This window comes from Passer domesticus, unplaced genomic scaffold, assembly GCF_036417665.1.
Source record: "Passer domesticus isolate bPasDom1 unplaced genomic scaffold, bPasDom1.hap1 HAP1_SCAFFOLD_116, whole genome shotgun sequence".
NCBI classification, from domain to species: domain Eukaryota; kingdom Metazoa; phylum Chordata; class Aves; order Passeriformes; family Passeridae; genus Passer; species Passer domesticus.
This window is the reverse complement of record NW_026989914.1, coordinates 110,309-125,121: the sequence shown is the minus strand read 5'-3', so window position 1 is coordinate 125,121 and position 14,813 is coordinate 110,309. Positions and strand designations below refer to the sequence as shown.

General features: G+C 56.0%; 1 protein-coding gene across 1 annotated transcript; it reads right to left on the bottom strand.

Annotated features, from left to right (window-relative positions):
* Window positions 1-3,217: 3,217 nt before the first annotated feature.
* Window positions 3,218-12,417, bottom strand: LOC135291772 (trinucleotide repeat-containing gene 18 protein-like). Its single transcript, XM_064406029.1, has 23 exons — window positions 12,362-12,417; window positions 12,089-12,160; window positions 11,900-11,989; window positions 11,355-11,471; window positions 10,964-11,035; window positions 10,804-10,875; window positions 10,615-10,716; window positions 10,050-10,157; window positions 9,323-9,394; window positions 9,154-9,234; window positions 8,965-9,066; window positions 8,419-8,535; window positions 8,028-8,099; window positions 7,868-7,939; window positions 7,679-7,780; window positions 7,124-7,231; window positions 6,400-6,471; window positions 5,978-6,034; window positions 5,708-5,779; window positions 5,522-5,620; window positions 4,964-5,077; window positions 4,169-4,334; window positions 3,218-3,638 (listed from the first exon to the last, which is right to left on the bottom strand). The coding sequence occupies exons 3-23, from the start codon at window positions 11,937-11,939 to the stop codon at window positions 3,434-3,436; spliced, it is 2,022 nt and encodes a 673-aa protein (XP_064262099.1). The 5' UTR covers window positions 11,940-11,989; window positions 12,089-12,160; window positions 12,362-12,417; the 3' UTR covers window positions 3,218-3,433.
* Window positions 12,418-14,813: the final 2,396 nt, after the last annotated feature.

Below are 14,813 nucleotides of genomic sequence, written 5' to 3'. Positions count from 1 at the left end.
CTCTCACAATAGCAAGAAGCTTCAGAAATTTGCATTTTCCTATGCCCTTTGTACCTTGGCAGAGGTTTCTTAAGTAAAAGGTTAAAATTCAACACATAATTCTACAATTTAAAATTTAAATGCTTAGTCCACATATTGCTAACTTAATTGAACCCCCCAAAACCTCCATTTCAACAGCAGCCCCTGCCTGGCTTCTGCCTGCCCACACCGTGGGCATCCACGGCTCCTCCTGGGCATGGAGCTCAGTCAGTGCTGGTGCTGGGTGGGCTTTGCTGCTGCTGCCACCTGGACACTGGGGTGACCGCTTGTTCTAGGTTACAGTATAAACATGTATTCTATTCCCATCCTCAAGAGCTGCTGAAACCAGGAGGGGCATAGTTTTCTTCCTTATCTCCTGTTAATCAACAAGACCACCGCTCTGTCTCCACCTACCAAGGAGAAGAAAACACAAGCTTTCCTAGGTGCCGTAGGCTTTTGGAGAATGCACATTCCCGAGGACAGGCAGATTGTGAGCCCTCTCTACCTTGTCACCCACAAGAAGAACGATTTCCACTGGTGTCCTGAACAGCAACAAGCCCTTGCCCAGATTAAGCAGGCAATCGCTCATGCGGTAGCCTTTGGCCCAGTCACGATAGGACCAGAGGTGAAGAATGTGCTCTACTCTGCAGCTGGGAACCATGGTTTGTCCTGGAGTCTTTGGTAGAGGTGCCTGGTGAGACTCAAGGCTGACCACTAGGATTCTGGAGATGGAGCTATGAAGGCTCTGAAGCAAACTACATTCCCAGAGAGAAGGAAATCTTGGCTGCCTACGAAGGAGTTCAAGCTGCCTCAGAAGTAACTGGCACCAAAACGCAGCTGCTTCTGGCACCCCAGCTACCAGTGCTGGGCTGGATGTTTAAAGGAAAGGTTCCTTCCACACATCATGCCACCGACACCACATGGAGCAAATGGATTGCCCTCATCACCCAGCGCACCCAGATTGGAAATGCGAATGGCCCTGGCATTCTGGAAATTCTATCAAACTGGCCTGAAGGGGAGACTTTTGGATTGTCTTCTGAAGAAGAAGAGGAGCAAGTAGCACGTGCCAAGGAAGACCCACCATATAGTGAGCTACCGGAGCCTGACAGACAATATGCCCTCTTCACTAATGGTTCCTGCTGAATTATAGGCACTAACCGGAAATGGAAAGCTGCAGCATGGAACCCCACAGGACAAGTTGCACAAGCTACTGAGGGACAAGCTGGATCGAGTCAGGTTGCAGAGCTTAAAGCCGTCCAGCTGGCTTTGGCTATTGCCAAACGAGAGAAGTGGCCGAGGCTCTATCTCTACGCCGATTCATGGATGGCAGCTAATGCTCTGTGGGGATGGCTGCATTGCTGGAAAAAGGCCAACTGGCAGCGCAGAGGGAAACCCATCTGGGCCACCAAGATTTGGCAGGACATTGCCACCCGAGTAGAGAGGCTGACCGTGAGATTCGACATGTGGATGTGTATGTACCCGAGAGTCAGGCTAATGAAGAGCATCACAACAACAAACAGGTGGACCAAGCTGCCAAGGTGAAAGTATCACAGGTGGATCTAGACTGGCAGCACAAGGGAGAATCATTCCTAGCTCTCTCGTTGGGCCCACGGTGCCTCTGGTCGTCAGGGGAGAGATGCAACATAGCGATGGGCCCGTGACCGAGGGGTGGGCCTTGCTATGGACAACATCTCACAGGTCATCCACAACTGCGAGAGCTGCGCTGCAATCAAACAGGCCAAGCGGGTGAAGCCTCTGTGGTACGGTGGGCGATGGTTGAAGTACAGGTATGGGGAAGCCTGGCAAACTGACCTCATCACGCTTCCCCAAACCCGCCAAGGCAAGCGCTACATGCTGACCATGGTAGAACCTACCACAGAGTGGTTGGAAACCTACCCTGTGCCTCATGCTACTGCCTGGAACACCATCTTGGGTCTAGAAAAGCAAATCCTGTGGAGACAAGGCACCCCTGAGAGAATTGAGTCGGACAATGGAATTCATTTCAAGAACGGCCTTATCAACACCTGGGCCAGAGAACATGGCATTGAAAGGACATATCATATCCCCTATCACACACAAGCTGCCGGGAAAGTTGAACGATGCAACAGACTACTTAATACTAACCTGAAGGCACTTGGTGGAGGAGCCTTCAGGAACTGGGAACTGAACTTAGCAAAAGCCATCTGGGTGGTCAACACCCGAGGACCTATCAATCCTGGTGCTGCCCAGTCTGAACCCCTGCACACAGGGGATGGAGACAAAGTTCCTGTGATACACATGAAAGGTATTTTAGGAAAGACTGTTTGGATTAATCCCACCGCAAGCAGGGGCAAACCCATCTGTGGGAATTTTTGCTCAAGGACCTGGTTGCACTGGCTGGGTAATGCAGAAGGACAGGGAAAGCCGTTGTGTACCACAAGGAAATCTAACCTAATTTGAAGCGAGAATTGTGTGTAAAGTTTCATTTTATATTATACATATATATATAGATAGATACATATATATAGTAAGAGGATATTGGTTTGGGTATAGATGGTAATAGAATAAGGGTTAGATTATGTCCTAGGTTATAATATAAAATTATGTTCTATTCCCATCCTCAAGAGCTGCTGAAACCAGGAGGGGCATTGTTTCTTCCTTATTTCCTGTTAATGGGCCCATCAATGTCTTGCCACATGACTCAGAGATAACTCCCTCCCAGAGCCATTTCTGTTTCATGGCTAATCAAGGACCCACAGCATGAGGCAGAATGATATCAGCCCACTGTGAGATGCTCTGCCCATGGGGGAGGAGCTAAGCATCCCCAGCTGGATATAATCTGGGTTTTGGGACACAACAAGCAATCTTTCCACTGGATTCCCAGAGGAACCGCCGCCCTTACCCACTGCTTTTCCAGAGGATGAGAGCTACCAGATTGTTTCGACAGGATCACCACTTCCACAAGTCCATTTCAGCTGGACTGCTACCAACACCCTAACTAGCAGGGTGTCAGGCTGTATTCTGACCCTGTCAGTGGTTTTTCTTTTGTATTATTGCATGTATTTTGGGGGTTTCTTTTCCCTTTTCCTAATAAATTGTATTTCTGACTTGGAGCCTCTCACTGGTTTTGCTTTCAAGCCAGGACACAAATCCATCTCTTTATTTCAACAGAGGAATGGGCCATTGCCTAACCTGCAAGCGGGGGGGTGGGGTGGGGTGGGGTGGGGTGTCACCTTCAGTGTTGACTAGAGGGCAAGGCCAGGGGGCTCATGGGCAGAGAAAGGGATGTGTTGGTCCCAGGAGGGGCTGGAGGGTGCTGGGCTGGTCCTGGGGTCTTTAGAGTAACATGGATTGGCTGGGATGGGAGAGACTGAGATAAAAAAAGGGATGAAGGCAGCTTGGGGAGGCCCATGGGGAGAGCAGGTGGCAGTGGGATCTACGGGGCAATAAGAGGCTTCCTTATCGACGGTTGTTCTGGGGTCCTCTTCACAGAACACTTGAGAGGGCAGTCCAGGCTGTAACTGCTGCTGGAGGAGCTGCTGGAGGAGCTGCTCTCGCTGGAGGAGCTGCTGGAGGAGCTGCTCACGCTGTCTGGGTGTGAGGTGCAGCCACTGTCATCCAACTCCTGTCCCGAGGTGCTCCTGTGCAGAGAGGAGGTGGCTGAGGCCCCAGCTGCCAGTGGCACACAGGGACCCTCGTGCACAGCAGGGCCCAGAGCTGGCAAGGCTCCCCAGCACGGCTGGAGCTGCTGGCACAGCTGGGCCCAGCTGGACAGCTGCCCCTCAAGGCCCCGGCCAGCAGGGCACGGCTCTGGGCAGGCTCCCTGGCCAGGAGCGGGCCCCAGAGCGCCTCTGCCTTTCAAGGGCAATCTCGGCCCTGCTCTTTCTCCTCCCCACCTCCCTCTGCCTCTGCCCCGTGCCCCTGGGGCTGCTCTTGGCCAGGCAGTCTCAGTGGGAGCCAGCTCTGGCTGCAGCCCCAGCGGGGCCCCCAGGACAAGGCCCAGCAATTGAGAGGCCAATGGAAGCACTGGGCAGCAGCAGAACCCTCAGCAGAGTTATTTGGACAATCATGGACTGGCCACAACCCCACTGCAGTCTCAATGGGAATGTTCCCTGACCACGTTAGACTTTCAAAAGAAGCTGTTTGAGGGGGAGAGCAACAAAACACTCACTGTTTTCTCTTCCAGGAATACCCGATTCCAAAGCAGCACAACAGGAAGACAAGCTCCAAACAAAGGACGCCTGCCTGTAACCCTAGCCAGCAACCTGTTCCCTGACAGAAACCCCTTCCGAGGCCATCCTGGGCATCGGTAACAGGTCTTGTGGTGCCAGCTGCATCTGTGGGAGCGATGGGGAGCGTGAGCCCGTGCTGTGCTGCACTGCTGAGCTGGCAGCACGGTGGATACGGGCAGGACGTTCTCTGTTTCCCCCAGAGCTGGGGCCTGCAGGCACCTTGCCGGCGCTGGGCACAGGCTGTGCCAGCCAACAAAGCCCAGCAGGCCGGGAGGAGAGCCCGGGGGCAGCGCAGCTGCTTGGGCAGTGGCTGCTGCCAGGGACACGGGCCAAAGCCATCCCTGAGCAGCCACTGCCACCCCTGGCCCTCCCTGCCCCGTGACAGCACCCCCAGCCCCAGGGGACAGGCTCAGGCCCTGTCAGGACCCAGCGCAGCCCCTGCCCAGTCGGGAGCCAGGGCTGGCTCTGGCCCTGGGCTGGCGGCAGGGCTCCCGCTCGGGGCTGCTCCTGTGCCTTGGGCCTCTGGGCACTCAGGGCCAGCTCCGCAGCAGCTGCAGCGCCAGGGACGTTGCTGCACCAGTACCGTTTCCCCGGGGCTCTGAACAAGCTCCTGCAGGCCTGGAAGCCGAGGCGCCTCCAGCTTTGGCTGCTGCCGGGCCAGGCAAGGGCAGGCCCTGGGGGAAGAGCTGCTGCCACACAGCCCCGGCCAGGGCTGAGCCTGGCACAGCAATTACCTGCTGTGCCTGTGCCCGTGTCTGGCATCGCCTTCCTTCCCGCAGCAGGGGCTGCCAATGAGCCACTGCTTCTCCCTGAGTGTTCCTCCTCCTGAACAGCCTTTTGGTCCATCACTTGAAAAAGGAAAAAAGGGACAACTGGATCAAATGGAAATATTCCCCACTGGAGAGGTGGCACCTTCATGAGGCAATGCTTGTCTAAGTCAAAGGTAAAGATCAGGAAAAAGCCCAGGTAATTGGGGCTGGGCCAGTGCGCTCCCTTGTGCAAACAGCGGCACCGCCTGATCTTCTCAGAGACTGGGAAATGGCAGGTGATCTCAGACCCACAGTACAGTTGGGGCACCCTATCAGCTACTGCCAAATTCCATCCTGCAGAGGCTGGGGAGGAATTGAAGCCAGGCCAGGCTGGGAAACAGCCCTGCACGATGTGAAAGCAGCAGCGGGGCAGCGAGGCTGCCATGGATCCCTTCCCGCTGTGCCGGGCACGGCGTGGCCAGATGTGCAGCCAAAGCCCCCGGCTGCTGAGTCCCAGGGGAAGCATGAGGGAAAGGCACCCACCTTGTCCTCCAGGTGCTTCCTTCTGTGTTTGTCTCAGGAATTCATCTGAGTCATGAGACTTTTTGGCTGCAAAAACTTGGGTCTTTCCTTTTGGAGGACCTTAAGAGAAAGTAGTTCCATTTCCCAGGAATGCATCCCACAAAAGCGGGGCTCAGCCTGTGGGGTCAGCAGGGACACACTACTCACCCCTGCCATGGGAGCTGGGTTGGGGCCAAGCATCCAACCCTGGAGCTTGAGAAGTCCTCCCTGCAGACACACCTGTAACTCAACAGCCACAGAAGCTTCTGCCATCTCTGATCTGCACGGGCACCATTGAGCCGCAGCAGCGGTGAGGGGATCGTGCAGGGCGCGGGCACACACGTGCGTGGTTCTGTGCTGGCACCTGCAGCGCTGCCTCCCTGGCCCAGCTTTGGGCTCTGAGCTGGCAGCTCTCCCAGGGGAAAGGCCTTGACCTACCCTCAGCATCTCCCAGAGCCTCAGTCCTGGATGTGGGACCTTCACCGGCAGGTTCAGCTGCAAAGAAAGGCAGGACAGAAGAGCTCCTGTGGCACTGCAGGAGATCCTCAGGCTGCCCACAAGGCTCAGCCCCGAGGCACAGCCCTGGGCCCGGCCCCTTCCCTCTCTGCTCTTCTCTGTGACTGCACAGAGCACACGGAAGGACACACTGGCACAGCACACGGGAGGAGGACTGAAAGATCAATACTCCTTCCTCCCACTGACAGCGATCCTGTGGGATCCCTCAGGGCTCCAGAAGGGAGCAGGGAAAGATTCTCAGAATCCTTCGGCCCTTACATAATGTTAAGGGAAATGGTTTATAAATGAGCTTTTGTTGCATTGATCCTGATTATTCACTAAGGAAAGGCAGAATGAAAACTTGCCTCCAGCATTCTCCAGGAACTTCAAACCATCCTTCATCAGGACTTCCTGAAAACCCATGTCACGATTCCCGTCTAAAAGGGAGCGGAGATCAGAACCATATCTGTGGCATGCTGGGATCCCCTAATGCTACAGGGAAAAGGGCACTGCCAGGGGGTCGGGTAAGGCTATGGGACCCAGATGTGAATAGACATGGCCAAAGGTTCTTAGGGGCCTGGGGAGCTCTCGGCTGGCTCCTGATCACTCTCCACACTCTTTCCCTGCCCTCAGCAACATCCCAGGGAGGGGTGACTGGAGTAGCCCAGGGCCCTGGGGCTCTCTCCCTCAAACTCACAGAGAATCCTCCCTAAAGCCCTGGGGCAAACTGCAGCGGGCAGTGCCACAGCTATCCCTCCCTCCTACACTCCCTCCTGCCCTCCTTCAGCTGGGACAGCTCCCAGATCCCAAGGGAAAACAGCCAGGCCCTCTCAGGACACACTGGAGCCTTGCTCTCCCCCTCTGTCCTTTCCCCACCGTGGGCACCCCGTGCAGTCACTGCCAGGTTTCAGGACATGTCTCCCATGGAGGGACCCCAGCAGGACTGCTCAGGGCCCGAGTGCCCTGAGCCTGCTCGGGATAATTCCCCTGGGCTGTGCCACTCTAGTCCAGGCTGTGCCCGCACTGCCAAGCAGCAGAGAGGGCAGCTCAAGCCTCAGCAGGGCTCAGGCCCAGAGGCACAGCAATTACCTCCTGTGTCTGTGCCTGGCATGGCCTCCCTTCCTGCAGCAGAGGCTGGCACGGAACCACTGCTTCCTGCGGGAAATGCTTCCTTCTGCACAGGCTCTCCTTTCATTTCTGGAAAATGGAAAAGAGACAGCTGGATCAGATGGAAACATTCCTGACTGGGAATGGGGAAGGTGCGACATCACTTGTGAAAGGAATGGATAAGGATCAGAAAACACGCAGGATTTTGGGACAACCCAAGGCTGCTTCCTTCCTCAAACAGCCCCAACATCTGATCTGCCTGGACATCAGGAAATTGCAGGGGATCTGAGGGTGGCCATGGACTGTGATGCAATTGGGGCTGTCTGTCAGCTGATGCCAAATGCCTTCCTGCAGAGGCTGGGCAGAAGCTGCAGCCAGGCCAGCCTGGGAAACAGCCCTGCAGGGCGTGAAAGCAGCAGCGGGGCAGCGAGGCTGCCATGCATCCCTTCCCGCTGTGCCGGGCACGGCGTGGCCAGATGTGCAGCCAAAGCCCCCGGCTGCTGAGTCTTAGGGGAAGCATGAGGGAAATGCACCCACCTTGTCTTCTCTGCAGACATTCCTTCAGCATTTGCCACATGATTTCTAATGGGTCCTGGAATTTCTTGCCTGCCATGTCTTTGGTCTCTCCTGTCGTAGGACCTTAAGAGAAAGTAGTTCCATTTCCCAGGAATGGATCCCACAAAAGCAAGGCTCAGCCTGAGGGGTCAGCAGGGACACACTACTCACTCCTGTGATGGGAGGTGGGCTTTTGTGCAGCATCCAAGGTAGGAGTTGGTGAAGTCGTCCCTGCAGACACATCTGTAACACAACAGCCAGAGAAGCTTCTGTCACCTGGTCCTGACCAGTCAGTCAAACATTACGCCTTGGTGGGACAGTGAGAACATACCTGCAGAATGCTCGGAGGGCTGCACAACTTCAGAGCGCCAGGCTAATGGAGAATCCTTCCCAGCCTCCCAGTCTGGAAGCAAACCAAGATGAGAACTGTTTCCATTGTGTGCCAGGGCTGGCTCTGGCCCTGGGCTGGCAGCAGGGCTCCCGCTCGGGGCTGCTCCTGTGCCTTGGGCCTCTGGGCACTCAGGGCCAGCTCCGCAGCAGCTGCAGCGCCAGGGACCTTGCTGCACCAGTCCCGTTTCCCCGGGGCTCTGAACCAGCTCCAGAGGCCTGGAAGCCCAGGTGCCTCCAGCTTTGGCTGCTGCCGGGCTGGGCAAGGGCAGGCCCTGGGGGAAGAGCTGCTGCCACACAGCCCCGGCCAGGGCTGAGCCCGGCACAGCAATTACCTGCTGTGCCTGTGCCCGTGTCTGGCATTGCCTTCTTTCCTGCAGCAGGGGCTGGCACCGAAGATAGAGTGCTTCCTTCAAGAAATGCCAACTTCCACTGAAGCACTATGTCCATCTCTTGACAAAAGAAGGGAGACAGCTGCATCAGATGGAGCTGTTCCCCACTTGGGCGGTGGCATCAGAGGTAATATTTGTGAAATTTACGGAGCAGGAAAATGGCCAGATTACAGTGGCATGGTGTGAGCACTTCCACCTCCAAACAGCCACCCTTTTCCTAATCTGCAGGGCTGGATATAGTGGGGGATCTCAGGGTGTGTTACAGTTTGGGCTGCCTGTCAGCTGATGCCAAATGCCTTCCGGCAGAGGCTGGGCAGAAGCTGCAGCCAGGCCAGGCTGGGAAACAGCCCTGCAGGGCGTGAAAGCAGCAGCGGGGCAGTGAGGCTGCCATGGATCCCTTCCCGCTGTGCCAGGCACGGCGTGCCCAGATGTGCAGCCAAAGCCCCCGGCTCCTGAGTCCCAGGGGAAGCATGAGAGAAATGCACCCACCTTCTCTTGTCTGCAGGGGTTCCTTCAGCTCTTGCCTAATCTGTTTGGAAGTTTGCAGGGACATCTTATCTGTTGTATCTTGGACTTTCCCTGTTGGAGTACCTTAGAGAAAAATATTTCCATTTCCCAGGAATGGATCCTACAAAAGCAAGGCTCAGCCTTTGAGGTCAGCAGGGACACACTACTCACCCCTGTGATGGGAGCTGGGCTTGCGTATAGCATCCAAGGTAGGAGCTGGAGAAGCTGGAGAAGTCCTCCCTGTAGACACATCTGTAACACAACAGCCACAGAAGCTTCTGTCACCTGGTTCCTGCCCGCTTGTCTACAATTCTTCCTTGGTGGCACACTGAGAACATACCTGCAGGAGGCTCCAAGGGCTTCAAAACTTTATTCATCCAAGCTGATGGAGAAGCCTTCCCAGCAAACTCATCTAGAACGGAGCACAGATGAAAACACTTTCCAGAGTGTGCTGGGATCCCCTTCTGCCACAGAGAACTGGGCACTGCAAGGGGGTCGGCTAAGGCCGTGGGAGCCAGATGTGAATAGACATGGCCAAAGCTGCACAGGGGCCTGGGGAGCTCTGGGCTGGCTCCTGGTCACTCTCCACACTCTTTCCCTGCCCTCAGCAACATCCCAGGGAGGGGTGGTTGGAGCAGCACAGGGCCCTGGGGCTCTCGCCCTCAGACACAGAGGAAATCCTCCCTAAAGCCCTGGGGCAGACTGCAGCAGGCAGTGCCACCGCTATGCCTCCCACCTCCCTCTGTCCCTCCTGCCCTCCTTCTGTGGGGACACCCCCCAGATCCCAAGGGCAAACAGCCAGGCCCTCTCAGGACACACTGGAGCCTTGCTCTCCCTCTCTGTCCTTTCCCCACCGTGGGCACCCCGTGCAGTCACTGCCAGGTTTCAGGACATGTCTCCCATGGAGGGACCCCAGCAGGACTGCTCAGGACCCGAGTGCCCTGAGCCTGCTGGGGATAATTCCCCTGGGCTGTGCCGCTCTAGTCCAGGCTGTGCCCGCACTGCCAAGCAGCAGAGAGGGCAGCTCAAGCCTCAGCAGGGCTCAGGCCCAGAGGCACAGCAATTACCTCCTGTGTCTGTGCCTGGCATGGCCTCCCTTCCTGCAGCAGAGGCTGGCACGGAACCACTACTTCCTCTGGGAAATGCTTCCATCTGCACAGGCTCTCCTTTCATTTCTGGAAAATGGAAAAGAGACGCTGCATCAGATGGAAACATTCCTCACTGGGAATGGGGAAGGGGACAATTTCAGGAGGCATCACTTGTGAAAGGAATGGATAAGGATCAGAAAACACCCAGGATTTTGGGACAACCCATGGCTGCTTCCTTCCTCAAACAGCCCCAACATCTGATCTGCCTGGACACCAGGAAATTGCAGGGGATCTGAGGGTGGGCATGTCCGTTGGTCCAGTTTGGGCTGTCTGTCAGCTGATGCCAAATGCCCTCCTGCAGAGGCTGGGCAGAAGCTGCAGCCAGGCGAGGCTGGGAAACAGCCCTGCAGGGCGTGAAAGCAGCAGCGGGGCAGTGAGGCTGCCATGGATCCCTTCCAGCTGTGCCCGGCACGGCGTGTCCAGATGTGCAGCCAAAGTCCCCGGCTGCTGAGTCCCAGGGGAAGAATGAGGGAAATGCACCCACCTTGCCTTCTTTGCAGACGTTCCTTCAGCATTTGCCACATGATTTCTAATGGGTCCTGGAATTTCTTGCCTGCCATGTCTTTGGTCTCTCCTGTCGTAGGACCTTAAGAGAAAGTAGTTCCATTTCCCAGGAATGGATCCCACAAAAGCAGGGCTCAGCCTTTGGGGTCAGCAGGGACACACTTCTCACCCCTGTGATGGGAGCTGGGCTTTTGTGCAGCATCCAAGGTAGGAGTTGGTGGAGTTGTCCCTTCAGACATGGCTGTAAAACAACAGCCACAGAAGCTTCTGTCACCTAGTTCTTACCAGTCAGTCAAACATTACGCCTTGGTGGGACAGTGAGAACATACCTGCAGAATGCTCAGAGGGCTTCACAACTTCAGAGGGCCATGCTAATGGAGGAACCGTCCCAGCATCCCAGTCTGGAAGCAAACCAAGATGAGAACTGTTTCCATTGTGTGCCAGGGCTGGCTCTGGCCCTGGGCTGGCGGCAGGGCTCCCGCTCGGGGCTGCTCCTGTGCCTTGGGCCTCTGGGCACTCAGGGCCAGCTCCGCAGCAGCTGCAGCGCCAGGGACCTTGCTGCACCCGTCCCATTTCCCCGGGGCTCTGAACCAGCTCCAGAGGCCTGGAAGCCGAGGCGCCTCCAGCTTTGGCTGCTGCTGGGCCAGGCAAGGGCAGGCCCTGGGGGAAGAGCTGCTGCCACACAGCCCCGGCCAGGGCTGAGCCTGGCACAGCAATTACCTGCTGTGCCTGTGCCCGTGTCTGGCATTGCCTTCTTTCCTGCAGCTGGGGCTGGCACCAAAGATGGAGTGCTTCCTTCAGGAAATGCCACCTTCCACTGAAGCTCTATGTCTATCTCTTGACAAAGGAAGGGAGACAGCTGCATCAGATGGAGCTGTTCCCCACTTGGGCGGTGGCATCAGAGGTAATATTTGTGAAATTTACGGAGCAGGAAAATGGCCAGATTACAGTGGCATGGTGTGAGCACTTCCACCTCCAAACAGCCACCCTTTTCCTAATCTGCAGGGCTGGATATAGTGGGGGATCTCAGGGTGTGTTACAGTTTGGGCTGCCTGTCAGCTGATGCCAAATGCCTTCCGGCAGAGGCTGGGCAGAAGCTGCAGCCAGGCGGGCTGGGAAACACCCCTGCAGGGCGTGAAAGCAGCAGCGGGGCAGTGAGGCTGCCATGGATCCCTTCCCGCTGTGCCGGGCACAGCGTGTCCAGATGTGCAGCCAAAGCCCCCGGCTGCTGAGTTCCACGGGAAGCACGAGGGAAATGCACCCACCTTGTCCTCCCTGCCACATTTTCTTCAGCTCTTGCTTCATCTGTGTGGGTGGTTCCAGGGATATCTTGTCTCTTGTGTCTTGGATCTTCCCTGTCAGAAGAACTTAGAGAAAAATACTTCCATTTCCCAGGAATGGATCCCACAAAAGCGGGGCTCAGCCTGTGGGGTCAGCAGGGACACACTACTCACCCCTGCCATGGGAGCTGGGTTGGGGCCAAGCATCCAGCCCTGGAGCTTGAGAAGTCCTCCCTGCAGACACACCTGTAACTCAACAGCCACAGAAGCTTCTGCCATCTCTGCTGATCTGCACGGGCACCACTGAGCCGCAGCAGCGGTGAGGGGATCGTGCAGGGCGCGGGCACACACGTGCATGGTTCTGTGCTGGCACCTGCAGCGCTGCCTCCCTGGCCCAGCTTTGGGCTCTGAGCTGGCAGCTCTCCCAGGGGAAAGGCCTTGACCTACCCTCAGCATCTCCCAGAGCCTCAGTCCTGGATGTGGGACCTTCACCGGCAGGTTCAGCTGCAAAGAAAGGCAGGACAGAAGAGCTCCTGTGGCACTGCAGGAGATCCTCAGGCTGCCCACAAGGCTCAGCCCCGAGGCACAGCCCTGGGCCCGGCCCCTTCCCTCTCTGCTCTTCTCTGTGACTGCACAGAGCACACGGAAGGACACACTGGCACAGCACACGGGAGGAAGATTGAAAGCTAAATGCTCCTTCCTCCCACTGACAGTGATCCTGTGGGAGCCCGCAGGCCTCCAGAAGGGAGCAGGGCAAGGTTTCCAGATTCTTTTAATCTTAAGATTATATTAAGGGAAATGGTTTATAAGTGAGCTTCTGTTGCACTGACCCTGATTATTCACTAAGGAAAGGCAGAATGAAAACTTGCCTCCAGCATCCTCCAGGAACTTCAAACCATCATTCATCAGGATTTCCTGAAAACCCATGTCACGATTCCAGTCTAAAAGGGAGCGGAGATCAGAACCATATCTGTGGCATGCTGGGATCCCCTTCTGCCACAGAGAACTGGGCAATGCAGGGGTGTTGGGTAAGGCTGTGGGAGCCAGATGTGAATGGACATGGCCAAAGCTGCAGAGGGGCCTGGGGAGCTCTGGGCTGGCTCCTGGTAACTCTACAACCTCTTTGCAGGCCCTTTGCAACATCTCTGGAGGGGTGGCTGGAGTAACCCAGGGCCCGTGGGGTCTCTCTCCCTCCCGCAGAGGAAACCCTCCCTAAAGCCCTGGGCAAAACCATCCCCAGCGCTTCCCAGGGAGAAGGGAGCGCTGTCCCGGGAAACGGCAGCCAGGCTGCCGGCTCACCTGCTCGCCACGCTTGCAGCGGAGCAGCCTGGGCAGCCCTGGCAGGCAGGGCCACGGCCAGGAGCAGCAGGAGTAGGAGGCGCAGAGCAAGGGCCATGGTGCCTTGTCCTCCGCCAGTCCTGCAGCTCTTGCTGCCACCGCTGTCCTGACACCACTGTCCCAACGTCAGCACCGCTGCTGCCACCGCTGCTGCTGCCGCAACAGTTGTGCTCAGGGACTGAGTGCTGGCTCCTTGTGCTGCTGTGCAACCACGGAGCTCTGGCACCTCTGGCACCTCTGTGACCTCAGGGCCTGCTGAGAGCTCAGCCTGCTGTGACCCCAGAGCCCTGCTGTGACCTCATGGCCTCAGCTGTACCCCCAGAGTGTGCGCCCATCCGCATGAATGGACTGCCCTGATTGTAAATGTTTTGCTTCATCAAAGGGCCATTGCTCAGCAAAACCTTTCTTTTGCCTGCTGACATTGCTGGTCAGGCTGCGTCCCTCAAGATGCTCTTGATTGTTGCAGTTCCAATTTATTTTATTGATTTCATTTTAAGTGTTGTTTAAGGGCTCTGTTATCCCCCATTTTTTTCCTGACTTGGTTTACCTGTGGGTTTTACCCTCCCTCCAAACTGTCCCTCGTGCCCTTCCCCACCCCTTGTTCCAGCTCTTTCCCTGCCTGTCAAGGCAACCCAGCCCCTTGGTTCCCAAACCTTTGGGCCAATCCCTGACTGCAACTCCCCTTTGGAATTCCCCTACTCCTGGGAGCCCCATTGGCCCTTGTGACCCATCCTCTCCACCCTCCTACCCCAATTGGCCCCAGACACTTGATGTAATCCCCTCACTCCTCTCCTGAGGATTCCCTATTGGTTCATTGTTTGCATCCACCCCATGACTTGTATGTGTACAAAACCCCTTGGGCAGTACAGCTAGGGGCTTTTCATCCTGTTCTCTTCGCCTGGACTAAACTGTTCCTTGTGGAACCTGAAGACGGGACGCCTCCTCCTTTCTCCTGTGCTTCGTCCCTGTCGTGGCTTGTGTCTGGCACTGGAGAGCAAGTGGCACTAAAGGCTCTGCCTCTGGTAAATCCCCATAGCGAGGCAGTTCCCGACTCCTGCCGTAGTGCCGGAGTTCTAAGAGCTAGCCCAGGTTCCAGCACTCACTTCACTAATGTACTGAATGCCCCTTCTTCAGTGCCTGCTCTGGTGCTCTGCCATCTCACACAGCAGAGTGTGATTCACATACTGCAGCCCAGAGTTAGGTTGTTGCAACATTGAAATGGGTGTGGTTGGCAGGATGGCTGGGCATAAATCACTACAGAACTAAAGCAAATGCGTGCACGGTCCCAGGCTGGACTTGAATAGGCACAGGAATTGTGGAAAGATGAGGACAAGATAGCAGAGAACAATGGATAAATAGATATGATTCATGCTGACAAAATTGAAACAGTAATCAATATTGATAATTAATATTTGGAAATAAAAAACCAGTTAAAGGTGTCATGCCAAGCAAGAAAGGGAGAGGAGGGGTCCACCCCCAACCTTCTCCTGCAGATGTTCAGAACAGGAGGAAGCAAGAGATAAATATGACTAAATTTCGTTGGAAGAGAGGAGAATTTGGT